This window comes from Tupaia chinensis, unplaced genomic scaffold (assembly GCF_000334495.1).
Source record: "Tupaia chinensis unplaced genomic scaffold, TupChi_1.0 Scaffold000165_2, whole genome shotgun sequence".
NCBI classification, from domain to species: domain Eukaryota; kingdom Metazoa; phylum Chordata; class Mammalia; order Scandentia; family Tupaiidae; genus Tupaia; species Tupaia belangeri.
Window position 1 is genome coordinate 548364 of NW_006159640.1, and position 19765 is coordinate 568128.

The 19765-nt window shown below is 42.0% G+C and overlaps 1 protein-coding gene across 1 annotated transcript in view; it reads left to right on the forward strand.

Annotated features, from left to right (window-relative positions):
- Window positions 1–19765, forward strand: part of DAB1 (DAB adaptor protein 1) — a gene marked incomplete in the record, with an annotated part of 348250 nt that overhangs the window by 248387 nt on the left and 80098 nt on the right. The window contains 4 exon segments of the mRNA XM_027770885.1: window positions 13118–13249; window positions 13882–14001; window positions 14462–14500; window positions 16366–16431. Of these exon segments, the coding sequence (XP_027626686.1) occupies window positions 13118–13249; window positions 13882–14001; window positions 14462–14500; window positions 16366–16431 (357 nt within the window).

A 19765-nucleotide genomic window follows, 5' to 3' on the forward strand; every position in this document is an offset into this window, starting at 1 on the left:
GCGCGTGTGCATGCGTGCCCAAGATCCCAAGAGGAGAATGGAGGAGAAGGGATTGCTGCATGGCCATCACCCCTGGGGGGTGATTTCTTGCTTTTTGTCTGTCTGGCGAGTGCACATGCCCTATAGCGAAAACCTCTCCAAAAAAAAAAAAATAGTAAGTGGTGATTCCAGCAGTTAGCGTGATGGCTGTGTCCACCTGGTGGCTTAAACTCACACTGGGCGCATGTGCGTGTGCCCAAGACCCCGAGAGGAGAATGGAGGAAAAGGGATTGCAGTGTGGCCATCCCCCCCTGGGGGGAGATTTTTGCTTTCTATCTCTCTGTCTCTCTCTGTCTTTCTGGCAAGCACATGCGCCCTATAGCAAAAACCTCTCAAAAAAAAAAGAAAAAGAAAAAAAAAGGACATTGTGTATTTTCCAACAATAAATCTATGTACATACCGCTCCTTTCTGTGTGTCAGGCATTGTCTTTGTTACTCAGGTCAAAAGATGAGAAAAAGATGTCGCTGCCTTCCTGGGGCTACCTCTAGTAGTGGAGAAAGACATCGTTCAGCTTCTCCCCATTAACAAAACAGCAGGCATTGCCTCTCCCCACCCCTCCCTCCATGGAAAAGTCCAGAAAGCTGAGAGGACTTGTGGCATGGGAACCTAGTTCCCGTCACCAAGGCAGGGAAGATTTTGAAGGGAAGACACATCTGTGTTGAGGCCTGAGTGGGCAGAAAGAGTTGAGCTTCCTAGACAAAAAGAACAGCGTTCCAGAAACTTGAGGGGTGAGCGTGGTACATTTGAAGGACCAGAGGCAGGGGTGCTGAGGGGAGAGACCTGGAGAAGTGGCTCTGCAGGCCCTGGGAAGGGCTTTGGTCTCTAATATATGAGCAATGGGAAGCCCTTGGTGTGTTCTGGTGTACATTTGCCAGGTTTTTTCAATCCCTTCCTTCCGTGGTGTGATTCTAAAAGCAGAGGCCAGTCTAAGTGGATGGGCGGGCTGGAGGTTATTGGACTCATCTAGGCAGGAAAGGAAGGCCATGGGACCTGGCCTCTGGTGTTGAGATGGAGAGCAGTGGACAAAGTGAAAGACACTTGGGAGTGAAGTTGAAAAGTCTTGGTGGTTGGGAATGAGAATGTGGGAGGCCAAATAGGCTCGAGGATGGCTAATACCAGTGGGTAGATGATGGTACATGCATTAAATTCCATGTGAAAGAAGAAAGCATCTTCGCTTCTCTTTATTACACAAAATATTTAGTGTAGCAAAAATTAGTATAAAGCAAGAAGTCAGGTTTTTTTTTAATTTATTTAAATTTTTGACATAGGGTGTGTGCACTCACTGAAGAGAGACAGAGAGAGGGAAAGTGAGGAAATCACCTCCCCTGAGGGGATGGCCGCTCCATAATCTGTCCTCCTCCAGGCCTCTCCTGAGATTTTTGGCATGCATGGTGTGATTTTCAAGCTGCCAGGTCCGGTACTGAAACTGCAGTCAGTCATGTGGGAGTCCAGTCCCTTAACCACCATGCCATCTGCTGGCCCTGCAAAAAGTCAGATTTTTTTAAGTCACTAGTAACTCTCCTACTCAAGAGAAAATTCTTAAGATCAAATGCTCTTGAATGTGCTTACAAACTTCCTGTACCCTGTTATGGATATGCATATAGTTTTTTTTTTTTTTTCAAAAGAAAACAGTATTATATTGGACATGCTAGTTCATCCTTTAACAAAATGCAGTTTCTTCAACCAGTTAGCTAATCAGCTAATGCTCATTTAGGATATTTTGGTTTTTTGGTATTTATTTATTTATTTATTTACTTATTTTTTGAGAGACATATTTTTGCTATACGGCACATGTGCTCACCAAAGAGACAAAGAGACAGAAAGCGAGAAATCACCCCCTGGGAAGATGGCCATACTTCAGTTTCTTCTACTCCATTCTCCTCTCGGGATTTTAGGCACACACACACACACACACACACACACACACACACCCACATTCAGTGTGAGTTTAAGCTGCCAAGGTCGAGACTTGAACAACAGTGGACGATGTGGGAGTCCAGCAACTTCACCATTATGCCATCTGCTGGTCCCCATTTAGGACATTTCTATTGTTTCTCTATTCTAACAGCACTGCAGGGAATATCTTGTATGCACGTCTTGGCCTACATGTTACATTATTTCTGAGTAATTAAATCCCTACATGAGAGATCTAGGGTTCATTATGGGTGTCTTTAAGGCTTTGAATCACATGGCCCACCAGCCTTCCAGAAAGGTTGCTCCAAATCACACTTCCAGTTCCAGAAATACCCACTATGGCTAATACTTGCCAGCCCTTGCCATGGGCCTTGAAACCTTCAAAGCACTTTCCATATATTGACATTCATCCTCATAGTGGACCAGGAGGTGGTGTTTTGGATAAGGTGCCAAATCCCACATGGTCAGCTCTGAGGTCTGAGTCTCAGACCCAGAGGGTTGAAAAACACATGAGGCGTTTGTGTGTGCCTATCCAAAATCCCTAGAGGAGAATGGAGGAGAAGGAATTGCAGTTTGGCCATCCCCCCTGAGGGGTGATTTCTCTCTTTCCCCTCTGTCTCTCTCCAGAGAGCACACACACACCTTGGCAAAATATCTTAAAATAAAAAAAGCCTCGTAACACTGTGAGAGACTGTTCCTACTCCCATGTTGTATGTAGCAAAGTAGCCACCCAGGAAAAGGTATTTCTTCACACTTGGGTCAGTACTGGGGGTTATCTTTTTTATTTCTTTCATTCTGGTAGAGAAAAATGACATCTAATTTTTTAGATTTTTGCCATAGGGTGTGTGGGCTCACTAGAGAGAGAGAGAGAGAGGGTAAGTGAGAGATCACTCCCTAGGAAGGATGGCCATGCCACAGTCCCTTCTCCACCACTCTCCTTCTGGGATTTTGGACATTCAAACACACACACCTGAAGTGATTTTTAAGCTGCCAGGTCAGGGGCTCAAACTGCGGTCAGCCAAGTGAGAGTCCTCACCTTAACCACTATGCTACCTGCTGGCTTGGCATCTCACTTTTATCTGTAATATAAAATAATATATTTTACATGACTCAATTTAGTATCACCAACAATATTTTGGGTACCATATCATCCTTCCTATTATGAACAAGAAGGAAAACAGGCCCTACCCTGCTGATGTCAGGCAGCTGGGTGCTACTGGGCAACACTAGAGCCACACGGGAAAGCTTGGGGTTCAGATCCTGGGTCAGCGGAACCACACCAGGTGTCCTATGGGTGCGCCCAGGATCTTGGGTGGCTGGAAAGCTGAGGGGTGCTCGCAGGGTGATAAGACTCTGTCGGGCACGCCCCTCTTCCCTTACTCCTTCTCTCCTCCTGTTATTCCCTCTCTCTCCCTTCTTCCCCTCCTTTTTGCTTTCTGATCAAAGAAAAGAAGAAAGAAACTTAGGAAAGAAAAGAAGTCTCAGAAAGTCGGAGTGAGGGGCCTAATGCTACATGGCTGGTAATTGGCAGAGCTTAGATTTGAACTGCATGTTCTCCCTAGCTCCAGAATCCCTGTCATCCTCCACTATCGCCCTGGCTCTTTCACTCCAGGTTTGGTTATTTGGAATATTTGGTCTTGTTTTTGACTAAAACCTTCTGGAAGGTTTTAGGATGTCTACCCAGGGAACAGTTAGTTCTGACCTGCTGCATTTCGCAGTTGATGATGGGGTGTCTGGGGCTGGTACGGAGATTGCCTCACAGCCTCGCTGGCACTGCGATGTGGCAAACACATCCAAAAATATGTTAGAAAAGAGAAAGGCCTTTGTAACGTGCCCGGGCCTTCCTTTGTCTTGTGAGGTTTTAACTACTGTAATTGCTTGTAGTGAGAAGTAGTGTATTTTTCATGGATCTATTTTTATTCAGTGTCTATCTGCTTATCTGCTTTTTTGTTTTTTGTTAACTCACTTGAATCCTGGTGGGTGTTTCTTCCTGTGAATAGTATTGCCTCGGGAAGGCACGCGATCTTGTACACACAGACACACAATAATAATATGAAGGCTAAATAGGGTAGAATTTATTCTTTAAAACAGCTAATGGTAAGTCTGCAGATGACTTTCTAATCCATACTGTATTTAATTGGCTGTATTGAACCATACTACAAATTAAGGCTTCTCTGTAATTTATTCTGTCAGACGGTAACCCTCCAAACAATTTGATACTTCATTTAAACATTGGTAAATGGCTCATGGAAATGCACAGAAAAAAAGATTCCATGACGATCAACTAAGAAATCCTCTGTTCACAGATTGAGTTCTATGTGTAATGTCATGAATTTTCCTGATTCATTCATTTGTTGAACATTTATTGAGCACCTACGCTGTACAAGGCACTTCTTAGATGGCTTCATTCTTCCTTCTTTCCTCCCTCTTTCCCCTCTTCCCTGGCCCCCCTTTCTGCCCGAACATTATGTAGCCTTTACTGTTCAAAGAAACAGCAGGAATAAGAGAAGAATCAGACACAACTCTTTCTCTGAAGGCTCAATAGTCCCAAAGTGGAGATAAAAGATTTATACAGATATTCTCCACAATGTCCCATTCTCAGGATTTGCATGCTCTGTTCTTTCTCCCTACAATGCCATTTTCTGGGGATTTCCATTTATCCATTTGACTCAGGTCAAAGTCCCCTCTTCTGTCAAGTCTTCCCTGATACCTTCCCCTACTCCTGCTCCAAGCCTGTGCGACTCTGGTGCACACCTTTACTATGAAGCTTGTCACATCATATCATGATTGTTTTATTGACTGCTTGTTTTATGAGATTGTGAGTTCCTTGAGGAGAGGACTAGTTTTTGGTCATCCATGTAGCAATAGCACATAGCATGAGACCTGGAACATAGTAGACACTCAATAAATACACATGGTATGAATAACGGGATGAATAAATAAATGTGAAAGAAGATTAAGAAAGCCAAGGCACATAGGTAGAAGGACACGGCCAATGTCATGAGATGTGAGGATGGAAATTATTACTAAGGGAAATAGGGAAGTGTTGCCAAGCCAAAGTAGATATGTTAAGTCACTTGCCACCAAAACAAAACAAAACAACCAAAAACACCCAAGCAAACAAAATTCTGACTTATGAGGTTCGTTGACCTAAGGAAAGTCTTATTACAGTGACATCATCTAGGTGGATAGCTACATTTGTTCAAAAGCCTGTCTTCCTGAATGTGTTTGAGAATGGGCTTTTATAGAAAAATAATTCCCACCCTAGTCTTCAGTTAAGTCCATAGAGGCAAATGAAGAATGGAAACTTGTGCAGCTATGATTGGTCAACTCAGAAACAGCAGTTCCAATTGATCTGTTATTGAAACTCGTACTCTTTGTGGTTTTATTTATTTATTTTTTTTGGTTTTGTATGCAGTTTTTTTAAAAAAAACTTTAAATTTCATTTTCTTGTATACATTCAATTACATTATTTAGCTTACTAAGTGAATATTCTGACATGTGTACATTTCTCCCTAGTCAGTAGATAAACCATAAAACTATGCTCAACAGATAATACCACATTTCTTTGTCCCATTAATGATTTACCTCTCTATTTTTCTTCTAAATGTCCTTCCTCAGACTCTACTCTTTCACACATACTATATGTCATATTCACATCCATTTACTGTGTTTCTCTATCCTTTAGTCAATCAGTTTCTGTCATAGAGTGCCGACATTTGGTATATATTAAGTGGGGACATACAATGTCTCTCCTTCATTGCCTGGCTTGCTTCACTCAGCAGTAAAACTTCCATATTCTTCCACTTTCTTTCGAAAGCCAGGGTCTTGTTTTTTATGGCTGAGTAGTAGTCCATAGAGTATATGTGCCACAGTTTTTCAATCCATTCATCTCTTCATGGGCATTTGGGTTGGTTCCATGTCTTAGCAGTTGTGAATAGTGCTGCAATAAACATAGATGTGCAGGCACTTTTCCAACGAAGAATTCTTCTGTCCTTTGGGTAGATACCAAGGAGTGCGATTGCTGGATCACATGGTAATTCTATTTGTAGATTTTTGAGGAATCTCCAAATTGTTCTCCACAGTGGCTGGACCAATTTACATTCCCACCAGCAGTGTAAGAAAGTTCTCCTTTCACCACACCCCTGCCAGCACTCGTAATTTTATTTATTTATTTATTTTTTACATTTTTTATTTAATTTTATTTTATACATTCAATCACATTATTTAGTTTACAAAATGAATATTTCAGCAGGTGAACATTTCTCCCTAGTCCAATTGACACAACTATAAAATATCATCAACAGATAATACCACATTTCTTGTCCCATTAATGCATTGCCTCCCTATTTTTCTTCTAAATGTCTTTCCTCAGAAACTTGTACTCTTCTGATTGGTTGCTCTGCTGTAGTCAAAATCTACATTCCCTCCCTGTAGTGGGGACCCATCTTTTTTTTTTTTTTTTTTTTGGAGAGATTTTCACTATAGGGCATGTGCGCTCGCCAGACAGACAGAGAGACATAGAGACAGAAAGCGAGAAATCACCCCCCAGGGGGGATGGCCACACCGCAATCCCTTCTCCTTCATTCTCCTCTTGGGATCTTGGGCATGCACGCACACGCGCCTGGCGTGAGTTTTAAGCCACCGGGTCTGGGACGCGAACCGCGGTCGACTACGTGGGAGTCCAGCGACATAGTCATTACGCTAACTGCTGGTTTCCGAGGACCCATCTTAAGCTACTCTACCTTCCCTAGGCATGCGCTCTCCGAGTAAACCCACAAAACAGCAGTCAGGACCAGGTCTCTCCCATCCAGGCTAGTTCTCGCCAGTTGTAAAGTCAGAGAAGGTTCCTAGGATAAGTTCCATGTTGTGGCTATGTGTGAAAATATAGCGATGATAGATGAGAGATCTTCAAAAAGCTCATGGAAAATGCATATTATTTTTTAAAAAAGTATGTATTCAAAATTTTTTTGCACCAAAAGATACTTGTACTTTAGTTCTACTTTTCCATGAACTTTCTAAAGCCCCTTCATAGTGACATGACTTGGCGAAGGATTGGCCAGGGGATGAAGAAGGCGATGAGTAGAGAAATCACATGCTCAGTGATACTGGGCTGAGAAAGCGTATAATCCAAAGTGGGACTGACAGCTCCTCAGGTGATCTGCAGCACAGGTTACCTCAAGGTCACTTGTGTGGGAGGAAGGTCAGAATGGAGGAAGGACATTGATGCCTGGATTGCCTTTGGAACTCTTCAGTGATAACTTTTATCTATGATGTGAAGAAGGAGACTTAGAGTTGGAAAAGTGAATGTGGGAGAGAGAGTGTTCCTGTAGGTTCTGTTTTTAAGACCAAATACCTGCTCTGATTTGGACAGTAATTTCTAAGCTAAGTTTCTCCCAAACAATACTGTTTTTAAAAGGAAACATGGTGCCAGCCCATAGCACAGCACCTAAGTGCTCTACAGAGGTATCCTAACCACACATGGCCAAACCAGCATTCAGATCCTGGCCCCTTGGCTTGAAAAACATGCTGGGCACACCTATGCAGGCCCAGAATCTTGTCAGGATAGAAAATGGAAGGAAACAGGATTATGGTGTGACTAGGCCTATTGGGAGGCTGCTTTTTCTCTCTTTTTCTGTCCGTCTCTGTGTGTTTCTTATCCACCCCCTCCCCCCACGGGCCCCCTTCCCTGCCTCTTGTGTGCATGCATACTACCTCTCCCATTAAAACATAAAACAAAAAAGGAGGGACAAAAAGATGGTGGAATGGTTACATTGCTGGACTCCCATGTAGTAGTTGACTGTGGTTTGAGTCTCAGACCTGGCAGCTTAAAACTCATGCCAGGTGCATGCGCGTGCATGCCCAAGATCTCAAGAGGAGAATGGAGGAGGAGGGCTTGTGGTGTGGCCATCCCCCCTGAGGAGTGATTTCTCACTTTCTGTCTCTCTGTCTCTCTCTGTCTCTCCAGCGAGTGTGCACACCCTATAGCAAAAACTTCTCTAAATAATAATAATAAAATAAAAAGGAAAATGTGGAAAAAGGGACGATCAGAATTTGCCTTCCCCCTCCCCAGCCCTCCTACTCTAGCCTCATATTCTCTAGCTGTTCTCCCCACTGTCTCTGGGGCAACCCAAGATGACCGAGAAGCATGACCTTTCTGGCCTTGGCTGCTTACCAGATACCACAGATGACTCTTGGGAGTTCCTGGGAGTGAACTTCCGGGTCATGAACTCTTGACCATTTTTTTTTTTTTTTTTTTTTTGTAGCTGACCTTTATCTTAAACCTTCTGATATATAACCCCTCTGGCCTCAGGTAGATACCTGCCAGAATCCAAAACAGTTTCACTCCTACCTCCTTTCAAAGTTCTTCTATGCTTATCTTCCTTATCCCAATTTCTCTTTTTGTTATTGGACTAGTGACTCAGGAGTCTAACGAAAAAAGATCTTGGTTCTACATAATCTTTTTTCAGTGATTCTTTTAAATAGTTTAAAAGTTTGTTTTATTTACTTTTTACTATTTTAACTTGCTATAGGTTACATGTGCTCACCAGAGAGAGACAGTGAGCGAGAGGAAGTGAGAAAGCAAGCCTCAAAATCTGGGACTTGAACTGTAATCAGCCATGTGGGAGTCCAGTGTCTTAACCACTACATCACCTGCTGGCCTGTTTTTCTTCATTTTAATTGCCAGAAGACACATGCACTCACCAGAGACACAAGAGACAGAGGGAAAAGGCACCTTCGTAGGTTGTCATCATGCCACAATCCCTTCTCCTCTGTTTCTGCACCCTGTTGAGATTTTGCACATACATATGTACCCAGTGAGTTTTCCACACTGCTGGAGCTGAGATTCAGACCTTGGTCAGCCATTTGAGATCTGGTTCCCCTTACTCCTAGGCTGTGGGGCTGACCCTGTCTGTGTTTGTGTGTGTGTGCATGTGTGTGTGTGTGTGTGTGTGTGTGTGTGTGTGTTTACTTCTCTTCAGTGCTTTGTCATTCTGAGTAGTAAGTGCAAGGCCTGGGTTTCATGCCAGTCTGCCCATACGCTCTCTGGCCATAGTCCCTTCAAGAATAAACTGAGTATGTGATGTTTAAAGTTCATTCATTTTGGCTTCAACTGTCTTTGATTGTACTGATAAAATCTACTTGAAGACATGGGGCAATTTTGAGGCTCAGTGAACAAGTATTTGCATGATGCTCTGAGTTGCTAAAATGAATGTAATAATACAACTGTGGGATTAGCAGAATTCTAATGTATTTGTATTTCCAAGTATCTATATTACGTCTGCATGGTTAAGGTTGAAGAAAGTAGAGACGTATCTCTTCACTGACTGTTAGTTTCCAAATGAATGAGTCACTTTCAAAGCAATTCTTTTGAACATGTCGTGAAATTAGCTATGGGAAAAGATAATGTTACAAATATCTTTAAGCACTTCACGCACTTACACACAGCTACACTTTGCGAGGCGGTATTAGGTATCATCAGGCGTTAAAAATGTTTTGATTCTTAAACCCTTAATGAGGATTTTCAGATAAATTAAAACATCTCCATCTGCTGTCTTGCATGGTAGGTGATATTTTACCATTGCACAATCATCCCCAAATCTAATTCTACCAGGAAGGCTTCTAATCGCAGTTTAATTTTAGAGCAATATTTCACTTGGCAATCAATAAGGCACTGTCGTCAAACTTTGATTTAATAGGAGACGTGGATAACATTCTCCACATTATGCAGAGTGAGAAATACTTTCAGGAAACAGAGAGAAGAAGAGCGCCTTTGTCTCCTGCTTTCTCCCACTACACACCATTCTGGTGCGCAAAAGCCTATAAATCAATGCCCCCATGTTGGGCAAATATAAATGTCGTCAACTTTACATCATTAACACTGGAAAAAAGTGACTGCTCTTTGAGAAGTTGTTTTATGCTAGCTAAACAGGTCCTCTTAATATAACAAAAATAAGTGGGTCCTGATTATTTTTATGAGCAAACACTTCTGTCTTCACCAACTTTATTTGGGGAGGGAGGACAAAGAGTTTAGAAAATATCTACTCAGTGCTTCCCAATGTTTTCTTTTCTTGGGGGAGGAGAGGGAGGGGGATTCTCTTTCTTTTTAAAAGAAATTTTTTTTTTACATTTAATCACTGTACATCTTTACAGTATACAAAACAAATCTTACCAGCATGAATATGCTGCATATTAGTCCAAGCCAAAGATAGTACCATGTCCATCCTCACCAACACTTAATTTTCCACTTTCTTGTCCATTAAATGTTTTTTCCCCTTTGTTTCTCTTTATCCTGACCAATATTTTCTTAACCAATTTCTCGTGTGTTATATTTTTACCCCCTCAACATAGTCAGTAATAGGGTGAATTTTGTCCACCAAAACAATGCATTCATAATCAATTATTTTTCTATTTGTATTATTTAAATCATAATGACTTGTCAATGAAAGAATATGCTCAAATATGAGTTAAGGCATATAACAATAACCTAAAATAATTCCAAACAAACTTTTTCAAAGTAATACTTAGATTTAGTGGGAATAATTATAAATTTTGGGGGGGCAGCAACTTGGTGTGGTGGTTAAAGGCACTGGATTCCCACATGACTAACTACAGTTTGAGTCCCAGACCTGGTGCTTTGCTTTCTTTTTTTCCCATTCTCTCTCTCTGGTCAAATTTTAAAAATAACAACAAATGGATTTAAATAAAGAAATAATTTTTAAAAAATTTATAAAGTTTGGTTTAACTTTTTGAAATGTGGAAAATTGCTTGGGACCTTTTTTTTTAGAGAGAGAATTTTGCCATAAGGCATGTGCACTCACCAGAGAGACAGACAGAAACAGAGACAGAAAGCAAGAAATTATCACCCAGGGGGATGGCAATGCCACCATTCCTTCTCCTTCATTCTCCTCTCAAAATTTTGGGCATGTACGCATATGCACCTGGTGTGAGGGTTAGGCCACCAGATCTGTGATTTGAACCGCAGTTGGCTATGTGGGAGTGCAGTGATGTAACCATTATACCATCTGTTGGTCCTGCTTGGCACCTTTTTAAAACTACCTTTAAGACCACTGGAATTCCAGCTTTGGGGTGAGGATCCATCAATCTGGTGCACATATCTCAAACATAGAGGAGTCAACAGAGGTTCAGAGATATACAATGGGTGCCTTTTGTTCACATAGTAGCTAAGATTCAAAACTCCTGATACCCAGTATAATAAAGAAACTTTTATAAAGGCTTTAAACAGACCATAAACACCGAGATGCACATATAAGCCTTTAAAGGGTACTGTTTAGGGTCAGCCAGTGTCATGGTGATTAAAGTGGCTGGAGCTGGCATAATGGTTATGTTGCTGAACTCCTATGTAGTCAACCATGGTTTGAGTCACGGACCTGGAGACTTAAAACTGATGCAGGAATGTGTGCATGCATGACCAAGATTCTGAGAAGAGAATGGAGGAGAAGGGATTGCAGCATGGCACCCTGGGGGGTGATTTATTGCTTTCTGTCTCTCTCTTTCTCTGTCTCTCTAGCAAGAGTACATACCCTATAGCAGAAATCTCTCTTTAAAAAGTTGGCTGAATCTCACATGGCCAACTGCTCAGTTCAAGTCTAGACCTGTCAGCTTGAAAAACATACCAGGCACATGTATGTATGTGCCCAAAATCACAAGAGGAAAATGCAGAAGGGATGAAAGCATGGCCATCCTCCCTTGTGGTGCTTTCTCACTTTCTCTAGCTCGCTGTCTGTCTCTGTCTCCAGTAAACACACCTGCCTTGTAGTAAAGCACAAAACAAAAATATCTACTATTTAATGAAGATTGCTCCAAGTAGGTTTAATATAGGGAAATAACCACAAAGATCACTATCACCTAATAGAATGTTGAACATTGATTATCAAAGCTCGGATAATAAAAGCAGGAAGCTTTATTTCAAGACATTTTCAGAGTACTGATCATCAATCCTAATTTACTTTAGTTCAACAACTCTGGTCTAGGCCCGGTGCAGAGTTCTAACATGACAGAGATAAGGAAGACAGAGCCTGGTAGAGAAGGCATGCAAGAAATCATGCGAATTACTCAGAGAAAGAAGGCCTGCAAAAGTGAGGAAACCCAGGAATCTCTATATAAGGACTCCATCAGGAGTTTCATTATCTCCAGAGACTAAATAGAATCTTGTGGAAACACAAACAAGCTAGAGATTATTTCTGTGGTGAGAAAAAAGGCAAGTCTTTTTTCAGGGGAGATTTTATAGAGGTGGTACTGTTTCAAATGGCCTTTGAAAGACAAATAGGAGTTGGACAAGTGAATTTTAAAAATGGAGGTCATGGGGCCAGCATGTGGCATAGTGGTTAAGGCACTGGAATCCCACATGATTGACCATGGCTCAAGTCCCAGATGCAGCAGTTTGAAATTCACACTGGGTGTTTGTATGCACAAAATCCCAACAAAAGAATGGAGGAGAAGGGATTGTGGCATGGCTATCCCCCTTGGGGGTTGATTTCGTACTTTCTGTCTCTCTGGTAAGCATACACACCCTGTAGCAAAAATCTCTCTAAATAAGTAAATAAATAAATAAATACAATGAAGGGTACAAACACAGGGGCCAACCCATGAAAACCCTCAGAGAGATGTGTGATCCCACCTGTACCCCAGAGGGTAACAAATGGACAAAAGGGAGTAAGGTGTTCATTCGTCACCATCTCTCAGCAGAAGGTCCTAACTGGGCAAATCTGTGCTACCAAAAATGCTGGTTGCATTCTCTGAGGTTGGGAGGTTGGACAGTGTGCATCCCCACCACAGCACACAAGAGCTCTGGGTATGTAAGTGCATGAAATACCAAGCCGAAAGTTGGGCCAGCCTGTGTCGTCAAGGCAGATCGAGCAGGTGCCTACCCACTGGAGTAGACTGACGAGCTGCAGCCATGCCACAGAGGCTCACTCAGCATCTGAGCAGCCCTGTTTACCTTCCCAGTCACAGCATTAAGCCCATGGAGGGAACCTCATTTCTCAAGGGCAGGCCCAGCTCCTTTCCCTTCCATCTGGACCAAACAGCTTTCCCAAAGCCCTTTGGGCCTGTTCACGCGTAGCTGAAACACATCTCTTATTGATCAACAGCTCGAAGGGAGAGTCCCCTGAAATTTGCTTTTCCTTTTGTCTTTGATAGGCCCTTCAGCATCATCATGCTGTTCACGAAATTTCCTACATTGCAAAGGACATCACAGATCACCGGGCCTTTGGATACGTTTGTGGGAAGGAAGGGAATCACAGATTTGTGGCCATAAAAACAGCCCAGGCGGTGAGTATTCCTGTTCAAGGAGGGTGCCTTTCCTTGTAGCTCTCAAGGACAGCAGTCCGTCTGTTGTTGGTCTTCAAAGGTCCACTCCATGTATGGCTGAGTGATGTATCACCACCAGAAACTAACATGCAGGTTTCCACCTAGAAAAGATAAGCAGCCTTGGAGCGAGAAAGCATGCCCATGAACTCATCCAGTTTTGTTTTGGTTCCTAATGGGTATTTCCTGATGACTAATTATTTCCCTTTCTGATTAAGCTGGGTGGGGGCACCGTCTACAGATAAGTTTCCTTGTGTTCATAGCCTCATTTAAAAAGAAAATAAGAGAAAACAAATAGCTGTTTTGCATAAGGCCTGCCCTAATTTTATTGTCCTCAACATTGCTAATAAATAATAGCAATGCCTTTTATGCTTATGATTATTATGAATTTGCAAATATAATTAGTTGAAGAAATGAACTTTAGCCCAGATGCAATTTGCTAAACCAATATAAACAAGGTAGAATTAATTAAGAGTGGAATGCTTTCAGTTTAATAGAAAAAGGAAGGGCTACGGGTTGTAGCCGCAAAAACAAAACTTGGTCTCTACAGCTTAGTACCCTCCCCTATTAATGCGCCTTACCACCTTTTACTCCAGGCTGAACCTGTTATTCTGGACTTGAGAGATCTCTTTCAACTCATTTATGAATTGAAGCAAAGAGAAGAATTGGAAAAAAAGGCACAAAAGGATAAGCAGTGTGAACAAGCTGTGTACCAGGTACAGCTGTGAATTTATCCTGGTGCTGGGGCACATCGGGGCTTGAAATAAACAGATGTGAAAACTGACAGGCTTTCTCATGCCACCAAGCAGAAATAAACAAAGATGAAAGGTTCCTGTGTAAATTACAGGCACCCAAAGCACGCTGTGAGAAATGATCCTTTATTCGCTGAAACTCTAGACTTGTTAGAGAAGGAACATCGGTAATCCAGGGGACGATTTCAGGGGAGGAGCACTAAAGTCACCCAGTGGCTTCTGCTATTGTTCACATGGGGGTGACATGGGGTGGGGGTGGCTACAACCGTTTGGGCTTTTTCTGCGTGATTTCTACCTTAATGACCTGCCAGCCTCTCCTACCTGGAGCTGGCTTCTTTACTGTCCTTTAATTTCTGAATATAGTCTCATATCTCTTCCTTTATATCCTCTGCTTTTTACCTTCCCTCCCCTCACTCTGCAATAGACAATTTTGGAAGAGGATGTGGAAGATCCTGTGTACCAGGTAATTTCTGAAATAGTCCGGGTTTTAGATTCCACAGAGGCTAGGCCTGTGGCCCAGCCGGCATGTCGGAAACCTAAGGAAATGACTGGCTGTGGAACCTGGAGCAGTACCAGGGTTATTTCTGAGGGTGAGGCCTGCCAGCCCCTCCAGGAGTGAATTTCCATAAAAACGAACAGACGTTTGGCCAGCTTCAGTAACCGGGGACTCGGAAACCGCTTCTCCCCTCTTGCCCCTGCTCTGCTCCTCCGCAATCTGTAAAAGTTTGATCCCAGAGCTGAATATTTCCAGGAGTCTCTTGAATATTCTGAGTTCATTAGAGAGAATATGAATAATGAGGCGGCTTCTCTGAGTTAAGACCTTGAGATGGGGACTGACGTTTGGGTGATATTTGAGCACAAACCGCAAGGACTGTTTTAAGCTTTAGAAAGCCTGCAAGGAGCGGTCTCTCTGGCCCTGATGGGACAGGCTGACCCCTGACCTGGCTCTGTCATGGGGCCTGTCAGGAGGAGGAAGGAGGGATCTGAGAGATATTTCTGCTCACAGCTTTCTCTGGACTTTCTTCAAGGTCCACAGCTCAGGAGTAGATAGAAAGATGAGCTTTCTGGGGTTCAAACATGGGCTCTGCTCAAACAAAGATGCAAAAATAAGAAGAGGTACTCTTTCTCCCTGTGCTCATTCCCAAAGAGAAGAAATAAAAACCAACAAACAACTGACATTTTGAACACAAAAGAAAAACTCAAACTTATATTTCTAACTGGGTTCTACAGGGGTGATATATACAAACGTATATTTTCACACAGAAAGCTGGTCCTCTGCTACAATAACATAAAGAACTTGAGGCAGAGAAGTATCTAGAATATATTGCAAACAAAAGTCGAAGATGGACTTCATGACTTACATGTGGTTCAGAACACTAAGGGGTGAGAATTTGTTTATAATAAGAGCTTTGGTCCCTGGATAATGGGCTTCAAAAAAAAAAAAAAAATCAGGAGTGGCTTTTTTGTTTTTGTTTGTTTGTTTGTTTGTTTGTTTTTTGAGAGGTTTTTTGCTATAGGGCACATGCGCTCACCAGACAGACAGAGAAAGACATAGAGACAGGAAGCGAGAAATCACCCCCCAGGGGGGATGGTCACGCCGCAATCCCTTCTCCTCCATTCTCCTCTCAGGATCTTGGGCACGCACGCACACGCGCCAGGCGTGAGTTTTAAGCCACCGGGTCCGGGACGCGAACCGCGGTTGACTACGTGGGAGTCCAGCGACATAGCCATTACGCTAACTGCTGGATCCCGCGTTTTTGTTTGTTTGTGTTTAATAAAAAAACTAGTTCTTTTTATTCTGAAATATACACATGGAAAATCGGTTTTCAGTATTGAAAACTGAAAACGTGAAACAAGGTGGTATCTGTGAGATGAGGGAGTTTGGCATTCTTGAGCTCTTTCAAGTTGGCTTAAAACTTTGGATCTCAGAGATCCAAAAAGGGCAATTTAATCGCAACCCAACATTCACCAAGTTTGGGATCCCAGGCACTTCTGCAAGTTAGTATTCTCACCCAGCAAGCAGGACCAGCTTGCAAAAATGGAGCTAAAATGCCACGGAATGGGATATCTCCAGAAAGCTCTGCAGAGGCCTAATGCAGTCATCGCAAAAGGAAAGGACCTACCAATAGACCTTCTCAGTTGTCCTCAGGAAAGGCAGGAATGTGCAAGGCACATTGTATTCCAGTAATCCGGTTGTAACTTTAAAAGTGTTTTCTTTTATGCCTGTTTCTTTAATGCTCACTATAATTTGCATCTTGAATTCCTGTTTTTTTTTTTCCTCTTTCTTTTTCACCTCTGACCTTTCCTCTCTGGCTGCTCCTGTATTAGTACATTGTGTTTGAGGCTGGACACGAGCCAATCCGTGATCCCGAAACAGAAGAAAACATTTATCAGGTATAAATTGCTTGCCTCTCTTACCTTTGCACCACGCTCAGTGAATGTGTAAATGCCCTGACTGAAGAGTACAGGAAGACTTTGGTCATTTCAGGCTTGTTAAAATAGCTTTGAGGAAATTGGCTTGGAGTTCCCCTACATTTACCAGAAATGTTCATGCCTTTGTTGTTGAAGTGTTTAGAGGCCAGTTGGGTCCAGTGTTTTAATTTTGAATGGATCATCACTATTTTAAGTAGAGACGGAATCAACCATCCCATCTTACAAATGCACTGGAGAGCTGCTGCCCATCTTGCAGTAGGACCTCGCATTTCTCAAAAGAACATGCTCATCAAATTTGCTTAAAAAGCTCACTCCACTGAAAAGAAAGAATAAATTCAAAAATACTCTCTGGAAACAAAATTGGAAATAGTAACTGAATAAAAGAAAGTACGGCTAAAGGTTTCATTCCTCCTGAAGGAAAAAGTAAATTAATAGTCTTAACTGTCTACTTCATGATAAATATGACCATAGATTTTTTTTTTCTTTTTAAGAGAGGTTTTTGCTATAGGACACGTGCAATCACCAGAAAGACAGACACAGAGACAGAAAGCAAAAAATCACTGCCAGAAGGGATGGCCACGCTACAATCCCTTCTTCTCCATTTTCCTCTCGGGATCTGGGGCATGTACACACATGTGCCTGGCATGAGTTTAAGCCGCCTGGTCTAGGACTTGAACCACTGTTGACTATGTAGGAGTCCAGCAATGTAACCATTACACCATCTGTTGGTCCCTGAACATAGATTTTTAACTCTTTTAATTCTCACAGGCTGTAAAGGAAGTGTTTTCATTTAATTTTTAAAGGAAAAAACTAAGAGTCTGGGAAGTTGAATAGCTTCCTTGGGGTTGTGCAACTATTCAGAGAACAGAATCAAGGCCAGGCGTTTGTGTGAAGGCAAAAACGCAAGCTGCTTCTTTCATCAAAGTATTTGAGTAAGCTAAGTATAGCAACCCATCAAATAAACATGATGACTTATTGGGTCGTTGGCAAACTCAAGATGCATTTTTGCATAGAAAAACAGAAAAATGCATCATGTTTTTCCCAACAACCTAATACAATTTTTCACCAATTAGAATTGTAATCATAAATTGAAATACACACATTATAAGGGAAAGAAAAAAATAGTGTATTTAATAAATGATTTTAATTTTCTTAATTTACTTAGTTGTGTAGTCTATTATTCTGCCTTGAGCATTAATTACTTGTGTAATAAAAGCAAGACATTTTTCAGTTTCTATCAGATGCATAGAATTCTAAATGACTAACATATGATTTTAGCTCCACCAACTCGGTTTAACTTGGTTTGTAGAATAATAATCTAGGTACTTCTCTTCCAGGATCAACCTGGATCCTATTCAAATGTGAAGCTGTGCTTTGAGATTTTGTTTAAAATCATCACTTACAAAGTTTCTGTCTTTATAAAGGGAAGTTGCATTTTTCTCCAGTGTCGTATTTTAAAATACAACTTTGCAGTGTCTGAATATGAGGCCAAAGGAACCATTTAACTAGTCATCGTTGGAGAGAGCACCTTTCAAATAAAAGAAGCTTTGCAGTGTTAGAGGTTTCTAAATCCAGACTTTGCGATGTTTAGCAGGGCTTTCATTGAACCCCATGGAGGACTGCAGGGGTCAGGGACCCAGCATGCATCCTAGAAAGAAGTGGTTGAGGCTGTGGAGAGCTGGGAATAGTTCAAGTTCTGTCATCAGCTTCCTTTGCTTGTTTGGTAGTAGTTAAAGCAGTTGCCTTCTCAGAGGTGCAATTTTCCCAGAGTAAAGTGGAAATAATTTCTTATGGGCAAAAAATGAAGAAGGAAGCCATAGAATGTGTAGTATGGCTGTGCAGATTCAGGATCTTGTACAATGATCAGTTCAGCCATCAATTCAACTTGTCAAGATCCTTTTCCTGTCTGGGCCTCAGTTTACTCATCTGTACAATGAGTAAGACTCAAGAATCTCTCAGGCAACGCTCTTTTCTGCTCTTCGAAGCTAGTGCCTTACCGTAGGACTCTGATCCTTTAAAGCATGTTGGCTTGCTTTACCGGGTAACAGATTCTCAGAAATGCTGCATGTGTTGTATGTGTTTCCTGTACGAGTTCACATGTGTGTGTACACTCATTGTGGGCCAGGTCTGTGAATGGGAGGTTTTTACAGCTAACATCTTATTATCTCTTACAATAACTTTCTGTGGCTTTGATAATTATTTCCACTTTATACATAAGGAAAGTGAGGTTCATTGAGATGAGGAATCTTGTCCATGTTCACAGAGCTAGCAAGAGGTGTGTGCAAGGGAAGGAAAAAGTGGTTTTCTTCCACTCGTCTAGGTTTCTTGACTGGGCTACGATTTACATTGATGTAAGACAGGCTAATAAGAAAAACCCCATAAGGAATTCCATACATGCATGGAAATCCTGCAAAGTATGAGACTGTAAGAAGTATCAGATAATTGACAATGATACAGCGTCTTAAGCTACAGAAAGAAATAGGGACTTCGGGCTTCAGTGAGGGTGTTGACAACATGTCATGGGAGAGTGAGGGAAGGAACTCTTCAGTGAATAGTGTGTCGTGCGGACCAACTTCTCAGATAGTAAAAATTATCTTAGAGCTAACCTCAGAAAAATAAGTAATTGGGCAGGGAGTTCAACTTGCAGGCTCCTCTCCTCTCCCAGGTAATCTTCCCTCATTGGTAAGATTTCCTAAGAGAGGATTTGTGACCAGGAGTTCCTTTTGGGAGATCTATCTTTAGACCGGTAAGGGAGTTCAGAGAATACCCCTGCCTGCTCTTCTTGGAGGTGGCATATCCTGAAAGCCTTCATGCAGGACCCCACCACCACATCCACCTTTTTGCAGGCCTCTCTGAGCTCTGAAAATAAATAAATAATTCCTGAGGTGCTTTTCAGCTCCAGAATTCCCTGATTCTGAATTACACAATGAGATTCTGTGGGGGGTTCCAGTCCCTATCTGAAAATCACACTTGCTTTAACAGTTCTGACCTGCGGATCTTCCCATCTGTCCATCATTAACAGGAAGCTACCATTTAAGGGAATGAATATTTTATCACCTTCTATTGGAAAGCCTCTGGTCATTTTCCTCTCCTGCATTGCCAGTCTGCTGGGGCTCAATTTACTTAACAAGAGATAAGCTCTTGGGTCTAAAGATAAGGCTGTGCTTTTACAGAGCTGCTATTAGGAGCCTCATTCTCTCTCCCTTTACTTATTTATTTATTTATTTATTTTTTAAGGACCCACAAAGGTTCTGTAGCTCTTCCTCCTGAGTAGCTTGCAGTGTTTCTCATACTT